This window comes from Scyliorhinus canicula, chromosome 6 (assembly GCF_902713615.1).
Source record: "Scyliorhinus canicula chromosome 6, sScyCan1.1, whole genome shotgun sequence".
In the NCBI taxonomy this organism is placed as follows: domain Eukaryota; kingdom Metazoa; phylum Chordata; class Chondrichthyes; order Carcharhiniformes; family Scyliorhinidae; genus Scyliorhinus; species Scyliorhinus canicula.
Genome location: NC_052151.1, coordinates 62,228,679 through 62,241,502, shown reverse-complemented (window position 1 = coordinate 62,241,502; position 12,824 = coordinate 62,228,679). Strand labels below are relative to the sequence as shown.

The 12,824-nt window shown below is 49.5% G+C and overlaps 1 protein-coding gene across 10 annotated transcripts in view; it reads left to right on the top strand.

Moving 5' to 3' along the window:
- eya4 (EYA transcriptional coactivator and phosphatase 4) overlaps positions 1–12,824 on the top strand; it is a 623,026-nt gene that overhangs the window by 571,356 nt on the left and 38,846 nt on the right. For all 10 annotated transcript variants that reach the window (XM_038799374.1, XM_038799376.1, XM_038799375.1 and 7 more), the window contains one exon: positions 3,492–3,606. In XM_038799374.1, coding sequence (XP_038655302.1) covers positions 3,492–3,606 — 115 coding nt within the window. The remainder of the gene's footprint in view (positions 1–3,491; positions 3,607–12,824) is intronic.

Here is a 12,824-nt window from a genome sequence, read left to right as displayed (position 1 = left end):
GCGTGGGTCAATTCCTGTACCAGCCTCCCCGAACAGGCGCCGGAGTGTGGTGATTAGGGGCTTTTCACAGTAACTTCATTGAAGCCTACTTGTGACAATAAGTGATTATTATCCTCAGTGTCTTTGAGGACCACCCTAGGATGAAGGGTTTGCTCGTGGGGATTAAGGGATACCCGCTGAGTACATTGCTGATGACGCTAGTGCGGAGGCCTGAGACCAAGGCGGAGACCTGAAACAATAAGGTCTGCATTGCCACCCTTGCTGTCATTGGGCTGCTGAAAATGCTGTTCTGATGCCTTGCCGCTCTGGCGATGTCCTGCGGTACACCCCCCAGACGGTCTCCTGTTTTGTGGTGGTCTGCTGTGTCCATCAAAACTGGCACAGCAACGGAGTGACATGCTGGAGGAGGAGGCGGAGGAACATAATAATAATCTTTATTATTGTCACAAGTAGGCTTACATTAACACTGCAATGAAGTTACTGTGAAAAGCCCCTAGTCGCAACACTCTGGCTCCTGCTCGAGTACACTGAGGGAGAATTCAGAATATCCAATTCACCTAACAAGCATGTCTTTCGGGACTAGTGGGAGGAAACCGGAGCACCCGGAGGAAACCCACGTAGACACAGGGAGAACGTGCAGTCTTCTAAGGAGGAGGAGGTGGAACAGGAGGAGCCGGAGGATGGGGACAGGCTGTTGTGAGGGTCCGACACGCGAGGAGAACCAGGGAGGTACTCATTGTCTTCAGATTCATCTGGGACAAAGCTCTGTCCATCAGCTCAATCCCCACACCCCCAATCTCCCTTTCCCACTTCCTCCCCTCCCCACCCCCCCCCCCATTTCTCTCTCTCTCAACCCACCCCTTAACACCACCCACACCTCAGCCACCCTGTTCCCCCCTCCAAGTGTGCAACATCGCTCCAGAGTGTTGGGCCTGTGTCGCACTGTCAGCGGGTCACTATACAGCAGAAGTGTGATGACCACTCGCTGTCAGGAAAGCTCTGGTGCCCCTCAGGGTCTGATTAAGTCTGACTCCTGCCGTGCTGACAATGCGCTCACACCCATCCTCAGAACGGGTCTGCTTCGGGAGCTTCTGATCTTGGACCACTGTTCCCAGGGAAGTGGGGGGGGGGGGGGGGGGGGGGGGGATGGGAGCAGAAGTCAACAAGAGGTGGGGGTGCAGGCAGGCCCGGTGCGAAGATTAACGTGACAGAGGCTTCACATGTTTGAAGTGTGACACCCTCAGCAATGGTCCTCAGTGAGTCTGCAATGCCTCGGCAATTCCCACCTGTGTCTGGGACACAACCCTCGATGACTGGGACATGGTGTCAAGGCCCTCGGCCATAGTTGACACAGACTGAGCAACGCCTTGGATACCACCATCCAAGACGCGGACGTAATGCGTCAGATTTTCCACTGCGGTCGCCACCCTCGCAGTATTGGCCTTGGTACCACGCATTGTCAGTACCATCTCCTGCACCTGAAGCATTTGGGACCAATCGGACTTTCAGTCGCTGACACCTCCTCTGATTCTCACAGCTGGATGCTATCATCTGTATCAGATCTGGGAGAGCCTTGTCCATGGGTTTGGCTGTGTCCCAGAATCCAGCGGACCTCTGACTGCTATTTCCGTTGGGAGTTCCTGCCTCCATCCGATGTGCATCAGCAATTGTGTGATGCTCACATTGTGCCCCAGAAGCCTGTCCTCCAATGTCACTCACCGAGTCTGTGACTCTGTGCCGGTGAAAAGTACAGGATGCCCCGGCCTCATCAGATGGTGAGCCTGAAAGACAATGGGCAGGATTCTCCGACCCTCCGCCGGGTGAGAATCGGCGGGGGGCGGCGTGAATCCCGCCCCGCCGCCCTCTGGGCGGCCCGACGCCGGAGTGGTTCACGCCACTCCTTAGTGCTGATACGGCCCGCCCCGCCGGGTAGGGGAACCCGCCCAATGGATATGTGGTCGGTGAGAGGGCAGGAAAATTTTGTCTGATGTGAACAACTCACTTGAGACAGGTCATCTGGGTGAAGGGTAAGTGGATCCTCACCTCTCTGTCGCAGACCAACCCCGCTGTCGTTGACTGCTTTCTCGTCGCGCAATGCTGCGATTTCCTGGCCAATTCCTCATGGGGGTAAGGACTCGAATCTCTGGGTTCCTCCCGTCTTGCTCCTTTCCCATGGGCTATGTTCTTCTGCGGGGACAAAAAGATGGCTTTGTGAGCTGCACACCTGATGGGTCAGGGGGGTCAATAACAGGTGGCATGTGTGGAGACCACACCTGGACATGAGAGGTTGCCTGGTAAGTGCCAGGGGGCTTCGAGGAATAAGCACGAAGATCAAGGGTGCGAGGTGTCAGCCAGTGGATTGGGGGTGTGGGTTGAGAATTTGAGGGGTGGCCAGTGGAACTAATGCCAGGAGACAGTTGGTAACTGACTTCCAACCGAACAGGATTTGCCTGCGAGCGATCAACGAGGCAAAGGCCAAAACATCTGCCCCCGCTCCCGTCTGCAGCTCCGGCAAGTCCGACACCCTGAATATGGCCCCCAGGGGACTGGGCTCCAAATCCACATACAAGTGGCCAACATGGTGCTGAAGAACGACCTCCAAAATTTCTCCAACTTTGGGCAGGACCAGGACATATGTACCTGATTGGCTGGGCCCCTACCACACGGCGCACAAATATCCTCCACCCCCCCCAAACAGCCAGCTCATCCACGATTTCGTCAGATGTGCCCTATGCACTACCTTTAGCTGTATCCACCCCAACCTCACGCACGATGTTGAGGCATTCACCCTCTGCAACACCCAATATCACAGCCCCATCTCCAGCACTGTCCCCAACACCTCCCACTTGTCCTTAACCCCCTCCAGAGACACCATATCCTCCCCAAAATTCTCCCATAAACCGCCAAGATGACCCCCCCCCCCCACCCGCCAGCCCCACCACTGACAGCATCCCCTTTAACCACCGAAAAGTCGGATAAACCATTTTCGCAAAATCCTCCACCTGTTGAATCTCATTTTATAGTTTTGCATTGATTTAAATATTATCAGTGATTCCCCCGACGAAATGACCCCCCTCACGAAATACGTTTCACTGTACCTTGGTACACGTGACAATAAACAAAATCCAAATCCAACTACACAATACAACATTCATAACTCGTAGGATGTAGAATCTAAAACTGAAAAATGCTAGTTAAGCTTTAAAACCTCATCCTGAAAAACTATTTTAAAATTCCATTATGTTATGGAATAACGTTTCTGGAACGAAATTGAAACTGAACGAATAATGCTTGTTTTCCAGTGTAGCGGAACTTTTCCCTCCATTAAACTGGTCAAAATAACCCAGTTAACAAGCTTCCAAGTTTATAAAATAAATCAATGGACAGACAATCATGGCCATTGTACCCATGATTTTCACAAGCTACCCCTCAAGAGTATTAAATATATTCTCACTCTATTTCTCTGTGTATTTTCTTGTATTTTGTTTTAGGACTACTTGGTCCAGCAAAAAGAGATTCCTGGCTTCAGTTAAGAGCTGAGGTTGAGGCCCTGACAGACTCCTGGCTATCAAATGCACTTAAATCATTGTCAATCATCAGCTCAAGGTAGGATTTTACTGTTAATTTACTGTTTGGAATAACATTTTATACCATGCACCCTGACACAAAGGTTTATTTATTAGTATAGTTATTGCTCACTGCTGAAACTTCCAGGACACAGTCGCATTAGTGCTTTGTGTTCAGGACAAAATAATGATTTGGTATCAATAATAGTTCAACAATAAAAGTAAATAACATTTTAACATTTTCATTTTGATCGGCCTTCATTGTGTTCCAATAAATACTTGCGAAATGCACTGGGGTCACTAGTTGCCTGGAGAATATGCAAAGTGGTAGATTAGTGTGGTAACTCTCACGAGGACCATGGAGGATCACTGATTGATCTCCCCTTGGACTTTGTAGAAAAAGAGTTCCCGTGGTGAGTGGGCAGAGGCCCACCCGATCTGGGTTTCATCAACGGGACCTTTAAATGCAGCTCGCGGACCTGGGTCGACAGTTCCCAATGGTTCTGGGCTGGGATGTTTGTTTTGTGTGCCGTAATAGCAGCTTTATTTTCAGTGTAATATAAATCAGTTTGGCCTTTCACACAGCGCGTCCTGGAATTATTACATTGGCGACGAGAATCAAGGACAGGAGGCGGGATTCTCTGATCCTGGGGCTGGGTCATTCACATGTGGTCTTACCCGGCGGGACCACGGCATCCATCCTGCGGGGGGCGGCCTGTTGGGTGGGGCGGCAGGGTCCGACCCTGGGGGGGGGGAGGGGTCTCCACTGTGGCCTGGCCCGCGATCGGGGCCTACCGATCAGCGGGCCGGCCTCTCCTGGTGGGGACCTCTTTTACTCCGTGCCGGCCCCTGCAGCTCTCCGCCATGTTGCATCAGGGCTGCCGCGGAGAAGGAAGCTAGTACGCATGCGCGAGATCACACTGGTCGCAGCGTGCTTGCACGTGGTCACGCCGGCCACAGCGCACATGCGCAGATCCGCGCCGCCTGTTTGACGCCAGCATTGGCAGCTGGAGCTGCGAAAGTTGGTCCAGTGCCATGCTGGCCCCCTGTAGGGCTCAGGATCGTTGCTCCTGGGGACCTGTTGACACCGTTGTAAAACATGACGGCATTTACGACGGCGTCAACACTTAGCCTTGGGATCAGAGAATCCCGCCCAGGATTCTTAGCACCTTTATCGAAAATGCTCGACAACAACTCCAGTAAGAAACAAAGCAAAACAAAAACCCAACCTAGACCTCAAAAGGGCTATAGAATTAGCACTATCCCTGGAGAACGCCGAGAAACGGGCCCAAGAACTCCAAGAGATGCTGGACCGTAGCATTCCCAGTGAAGGCTCCCACATACCCCACCCACCACCAACTGAGCTTTCAGCCAGGACATTCTGGCATTTCAAAAGACCGCCGGATAACACTAGAAGAACCAGGGAAGCCCCCCCAGAGGATTACAAGTGTCAGCCGCAAGGCTGCTATAAGTGCAGCCAAAGGATATTACCCAGGCAAAGCTGCCAGAATCAGAGATACTCGTGTCGTCCAGGCCGGATGCCAAAACCACCTCAGACTAGGGTCTTATAACTCAATCAACCCATAGGACGAAACAATGCAACTAATCTGCAGCATCACCCCTCAGGCTGCCCCGATAAATATAACACTTGTGTTCAACAGCCATTCTCTAGAAATGGGGGTGCATAGAGAAGCTGCTATCACCAACGTCGGGGAACAGTCCTTCTGGCATCTCTGAATGGGCATCCTGCCCCTAGGCCTGCAAGGCACCAGCGTCAGATTGACCACATATACCGGGGAACCTTTGAAGATTATGGGGACCACTATGATCCTGGTTACCAATGGGCAGCAGACGGCCTGATTCCCGTTCAAAGTTGTACGAGGACCAGGACCCAGCCTCTTGGGCAGAGACTGGCACCAGAGGGTCCGTTTGGACTGGTTACAAATTTTTAAACCAGGACTGTATGAGGTCATTGGCAAATACCCAAGATATTCCAAGAATACCTCGGTAAAATAAAGGAATCAAGGGCAAAGATTTATGTCGACACTGACTCCCCTCCCAAATATTTCAGGCTAGAATTAGACGAGTCATCTAAGAAGTACGTAACGATTAACAGCCATAAGGGTTTAAACAGATATATACGTCTGATCTTCAGAGTCTTGTTGGCATGCGTCATTTGTTAATGCATGATGGAAAACATTCTCCAAGGGCTACCTAAGTATACTATGGCAGTACACTTAGGCGACATAATAATCACAGTAGCCATGGAAATAGAGCACCCAACAAACCTGGAGGAGGTTTTGAGATCGTTTTCTGAAACCGGTGTCTGTCTCAAATGAGAAAAATACGTATTCCAGGCAGGCAAAGTGGTCTAGCTAAGGTACTGAGGTGATATAAAAGGCCTATACCCCATGAAGGATAAAGTTAAGGCCATCAAAGAGGTACAAAATACGACAGAATTAAAATATTTCCGAAGCCTCATAAACTACTATGGGAAAATTGTCCCAAACTCGGCCGTTCTATTGTCACTCCTGCACACACTGTTAAAAGAACACCAAAAGTCGTCATGGCAGGCGCTGCAGGATGAAGCCTCCATGAAGGTGAAGCAGCAGTTATTATAATCTAACATCTTGGCTCATTATGACCTCAAGAGAGAACATGTGATGCCTCTTCATAATGGAGTAGGGACAGTCCTTTCCCGTTGACGGGACGATGGCACAAAGAGACCTATAGCAAATTCATCCAGAATCTTGGCGGACATGAAAAGATGCTATTCTCAGATCGAAAAGGAAGGATTGGATGTTCTTTTTGGGATGACAAGATTCCACCCATATGTCTTTGGCCAACATTTCAGAATCATAACAGACCATAAATCTCTGCTGCGCCTTTTCAAAGAGGATAAAGTGATTTTCCCCCCCCCCCCATCACCTGGCTCAGATCCAACATTGGGCATTATTGTCAATGGCCTACAAATACTCTCCCGCGCACCGCCCAGGAACACAAATTGCCAACGGGGATGCCCTGAGTTACCTCCCGCTGCTCATACGCTTGGTTTTAATTGAAAGAAGTCATCATGACCTTGCTGGCATCCACAAAGCAGATTCAAGCATGGACCCAGAAAGACAATTGTGCCATATGATCATCAGCTGCGGAATTCGAGGACACCCCACAGATGACTTGAGGTCTTTCCACACTAAACAACAAGAGCTGAGTAAAGAAGATGGGACTATCCTTTGGGGAGGCTGAGTGGTCGTCCTCCGCCCAGATCGGCGCCCAATCCTGCCGGAATTGCATAATGGACAGCCCAGAGTATCCAAGATGAAAATGCTCGCAGGGACCTATTTCTGGTGGCCTAGGCTCAATACAGACACTGAGAATCAGATGAATCAGCGCTCCAGTACTAGGACAACAAGAAGCTGCCACCTTCCGCTCTTTGCACCCATGGGAGTGGCCAGGAAGAAGATGGTATGGGTGAATGTGAACCTTGCTGGCCCATCTTGGGATCGATGTTCCTTATTATGGTTGCCGCCCAATCAAGATTGTTAGAAATACATTGTAAGTCATCCATGACTTCACGTGCATCAATAAAAGAACTCCGGCCATGTTTCTTTACCCACAGCATACCAGAGGCCCTCATATCCAATAATGGTACCCCCTTTTCCAGTGGCATTCCTGAAGTCGAATGGCTTAAACACATCGAATGGCACCATACCCACCATCATCTTAATTGCCTGGCCGAACGAGCAGTTCAAACATTCAATTACGGAATGAAGAAACAGCCTGATGGTTCCCTGGATATGAAATTAGCCCAGTTCTTCTTTGAACATGACACCAGAAGTTATAAAAGGTCTTTCAGAACAGGAGATGGCGTCTATGTGCAGAACGTTGGTGATGGCTCCCAATGGATCCCAGGAGTTCTGTTGGAAAAGTCTAGTCCAAGGGCGGCACAGTGGTTTGCACTGCTGCCTCATGGCGCTGAGGAACAGGGTTCGATCCTGGCCCCAGGTCACTGTCCGTGTGAAGTTTGCACATTTTTGGGTTGTGGGGGTGAGACCCACGTAGACACGGGGAGAATGTGCAAACTTCACACGGACAGTGACCTGGGGCCAGGATTGAACCCTGGTCCTCAGCGCATGAGGCAGCAGTGCTAGCCACCGTGCTGCCCGTGGACGAGACTTTGGCCACGCTAAATGACCCTTTAATTGGAAAAAAGAATTGGGTGTACTCAATTTATTTTAAAAACGGAAAAGACTGGTCCAGTTTCTTGCAAAATCACAGTCCAAGGGGAGGCCATTAAAACCATCTGAAGCACCTGAGAAGCAGTGAATCCATTCGAGCAGAGATATTTTCAGCAGAGATCAGGGCTGGATTCTCTGATTTTCAGGCATGTCCTGAACGGTGGCGTTTTACGACCGGAAAGGCCACCAATCCTCCGTCTGGTAGGAGGCTAGCAAACAGGCAGAGTAGAGCACCTGGCTCTAGCTGCCGATACGGTCGCAGAATTGTTAGGCCCGTGGCTGCACATGCGCACCGCAGCGGCCTGCAGCGGCCACATCGTGCAACATGGCGCCGGCCGCGCGCGGACCTGGCCCGCCAAATAGTGCCCCCCTTTTGGCCAACTCGCGACACCAGACCCCCAAAAGTGCCCCCAGCCCCAGCCGAAGTCCCCCCTGCCCGCAGATCGGCTCTCCCCTGACTGGCGGCACTGGACTGAGTCCGCAGCTGCCACACCGAGTTCCTGAAAAATAATAGCATACGCGACCGACGCCATGGGGAACTCAGCAGGTCGGGGCAGAGCGTCTTAGAGTACGCCGCTTTGCAGGAGGTGGATAATCGCGAAAGCGGCACCGCCCCCATTTTCAGTGGGAACGTTGATTCTCCGGCCGATCGCCTAACGCGATTTCAGCGTCAGCGACCGGAGAATCCCGCCCCATGTTCCCAATGCCCGTTACGACCACCTCCAGCAAGGGGACTCAGCCTATGATGCATTCTAAGTGTCATTCCCCCCTGATGATGAAGGTTCGGAGTCCGAAATGGAGATTGAGGAGATTGATCCTCCGCTAAAGGTCAGCATTGAAGACGAGCCTCCACCTGTGACCCTTCAGCACCCAAAAAGGAAACAAAATCCTCAGTCCATTTCACGTCCCCTGATTTGGTTCCATCTGTCACTGAAGCGAGGCCTTGTGCCAAGTGATGAAAGAGACATTGCCGCAGGAGTGAGGATGATGATTCAGACTTGAGGGTGGAAAGAACTTGAAGAGGCTTAAGGCCCAAAAATCCCTTCTCAAGACAACCAAGGTTGGGTTACAAATGCAGTCTTCCCAGTGTCAACTGCATCCTGAGAATATCTAAAAAATACTAAGGTCCTACAAAAAGTTAATTAAACTGATACACCTGGGGCTGGATTCTCCCCAGGAAAACTGGTGTAAAAGGGCCACCGATTCCCATTTTGCTGGGAGCGAGCAGGGAGGCAGCGTAGAAGCTCTAACTGCCGATAAGGGCCTCAGCACTTCTGGTTCCAAGACCGTGCATGTGCATGGTGGCGGCCTGCAGCGGCCGCGCCATGCTCCATGGCAGACTCAGCCCGCGGACCTGGACCGCCAAAGTAGTGCCCCCCTCCAACCAGTCGCACGACCCAGACTGCACACCCACAGTGCCCCCAGCCCCGAATGAAGCCCCCCCCACTCCCCACCGATCAGCCCTACCCCAATTGTGGTGGCCCTGGACAGCGTCCGCAGCCACCACACGAGCTTTCTGGACGGTGTGAGCACACGTAACCAACGCCGTCGGGAGCTCGGCCGGTCAGGGACGGAGCATCACGGTGCAGCCCTCAGGCAATGGCCTGAGGCGGTGGATAATCAGCGCGGCGTACTCCTAGAGTACACCACTTTTCAGGGGGTGGAGAATTGAAAACCGGCGCCACTCCCGATTTTGGCGCCAAAATGGATTCTCCACCCTGTCAAAGAATGTGATTTCGGCGTCAGGGAGCGGGGAATCCAGCCCCTGGTCTATCAGTTATTTTGTATGAGTAGCGTTGGTTGAGGGAGAATGTTTGTTTGGACAATGTGAAAACTGCCCACTTTACCTCAAACAGTACTGTGGGATACTTAATTTCCCCTGCCCAGAAAACTAAAAGCAGAATCTAACTATAATGTATCGTACAAATAATAGTATCTCCAACAATATAGAGGTGACACAGTGGGTGGCACTGCTGCCTCACAGCACCAGGGACCCAAGTTCAATTCTGGCCTGGAGTGACTGCGTGGAGTTTGCACTTTCTCCGGTGTCTGTACGGGCTTTCTCTGGGTGCTCCAATTTCCTCCCACAGATGTGCAGGTTTGATGGATTAGCCATGATAAAATTGCCCCTTTGTGTCCAAGGATGTGCAGGTTAGGCGAGGTTACAGGGAGAGAGTAGGGGGGTGGTCGGTGCAGACTTGATGGGCCAAATTACATCCTTCTGCACTGTAGAGGTTCTATGACTTCCTTAGAACTACACTGAAGCGTCATTTTAGATTGTATGCTCATGGGGGGCTTGAGCCTAAAGGCAATAGTGGAGCTAAGCTTACACAGTTGAGCTAAGCTGACACTCATTTTGGTCAACATCTGATATAAGAACATAAGAACTAGGAGCAGGAGTAGGCCATCTGGCCCCTCGAGCCTGCTCCGCCATTCAATGAGATCATGGCTGATCTTTTGTGGACTCAGCTCCACTTTCCGGCCCGAACACCATAACCCTTAATCCCTTTATTCTTCAAAAAACTATCTATCTTTACCTTAAAAACATGTAATGAAGGAGCCTCAACTGCTTCACTGGGCAAGGAATTCCATAGATTCACAACCCTTTGGGTGAAGAAGTTCCTCCTAAACTCAGTCCTAAATCTACTTCCCCTTATTTTGAGGCTATGCCCCCTAGTTCTGCTGTCACCCGCCAGTGGAAACAACCTGCCCGCATCTATCCTATCTATTCCCTTCATAATTTTAAATGTTTCTATAAGATCCCCCCTCATCCTTCTAAATTCCAACGAGTACAGTCCCAGTCTACTCAACCTCTCCTCATAATCCAACCCCTTCAGCTCTGGGATTAACCTAGTGAATCTCCTCTGCACACCCTCCAGCGCCAGTACGTCCTTTCTCAAGTAAGGAGACCAAAACTGAACACAATACTCCAGGTGTGGCCGCACTAACACCTTATACAATTGCAACATAACCTCCCTAGTCTTAAACTCCATCCCTCTAGCAATGAAGGACAAAATTCCATTTGCCTTCTTAATCACCTGTTGCACTTGTAAACCAACCTTCTGTGACTCATGCACTAGCACACCCAAGTCTCTCTGAACAGCGGCATGCTTTAATATTTTATCGTTTAAATAATAATCCCGTTTGCTGTTATTCCTACCAAAATGGATAACCTCACATTTGTCAACATTGTATTCCATCTGCCAGACCCGAGCCCATTCACTTAACCTATCCAAATCCCTCTGCAGACTTCCAGTATCCTCTGCACTTTTCGCTTTACCACTCATCTTAATGTCATCTGCAAACTTGGACACATTGCCCTTGGTCCCCAACTCCAAATCATCAATGTAAATTGTGAACAATTGTGGGCCCAACACGGATCCCTGAGGGACACCACTAGCTACTGATTGCCAACCAGAGAAACACCCATTTATCCCAACTCTTTGCTTTCTATTAATTAACCAATCCTCTATCCATGTTACTACTTTACCCTTAATGCCATGCATCTTTATCTTATGCAGCAACGTTTTGTGTGGCACCTTGTCAAAGGCTTTCTGGAAATCCAGATATACCACATCCATCGGCTCCCCATTATCTACTGCACTGGTAATGTCCTCAAAAAATTCCACTAATTTAGTTAGGCATGACCTGCCTTTTACGAACCCATGCTGCGTCTGCCCAATGGGACAATTTCTATCCAGATGCCTCGCAATTTCTTCCTTGATGATAGATTCCAGCATCTTCCCTATTACAGAAGTTAAGCTCACTGGCCTATAATTTCCTGCTTTCTGCCTACCTCCTTTTTTAAACAGTGGCGTCACGTTTGCTAATTTCCAATCCACCGGGACCACCCCAGAGTCTAGTGAATTTCGGTAAATGATCACTAGTGCATCTGCAATTTCCCTAGCCATCTCTTTTAGCACTCTGGGATGCATTCCATCAGGGCCAGGAGACTTGTCTACCTTTAGCCCCATTAGCTTGTCCATCACTCCCTCCTTAGTGATAACAATCCTCTCAAGGTCCTCACCTGTCATAGCCTCATTTCTATCAGTCGCTGGCATGTTATTTGTGTCTTCCACTGTGAAGACCGACCCAAAAAACCTGTTCAGTTCCTCAGCCATTTCCTCATTTCCCATTATTAAAACTCCCTTCTCATCCTCTAAAGGACCAATATTTACCTTAGCCACTCTTTTTTGTCTTATATATTTGTAAAAACTTTTACTGTCTGTTTTTATATTCTGAGCAAGTTTACTCTCATACTCTATCTTACTCTTCTTTATAGCTTTTTTAGTAGCTTTCAGTTGCCCCCTAAAGATTTCCCAGTCCTCTAATCTCCCAGCAATCTTTGCCACTTTATATGCTTTTTCCTTCAATTTGATACTCTCCCTTATTTCCTTAGATATCCACGGTCGATTTTCCCTCTTTCTTCCGTCCTTCCTTTTTGTTGGTATAAACCTTTGCTGAGCACTGTGAAAAATCGCTTGGAAGGTTCTCCACTGTTCCTCAACTGTTCCACCATAAAGTCTTAGCTCCCAGTCTACCTTAGCTAGTTCTTCTCTCATCCCCTTGTAATCTCCTTTGTTTAAACACAAAACACTAGTATTTGATTTTACTTTCTCACCCTCCATCTGTATTTAAATTCCACCATATTGTGATCGCTCCTTCCGAGAGGATCCCTAACTATGAGATCATGAATCAATCCTGTCTCATTACACAGGACAAGATCTAGGACCGCTTGTTCCCCTCGTAGGTTCCATTACATACTGTTCTAGGAAACTATCGCGGATACATTCTATAAACTCCTCCTCACGGTTGCCTTGACCGACCTGGTTAAACCAATCGACATGTAGATTAAAATCCCCCATGATAACTGCTGTACCATTTCTACATGCATCAGTTATTTCTTTGTTTATTGCCTGCCCCACCATCTCGTTACTATTTGGTGGCCGATAGACTACTCCTATCAGTGACCTTTTCGCCTTACTATTCCTGATTTCCACCCAAATGGATTCAACCTTAT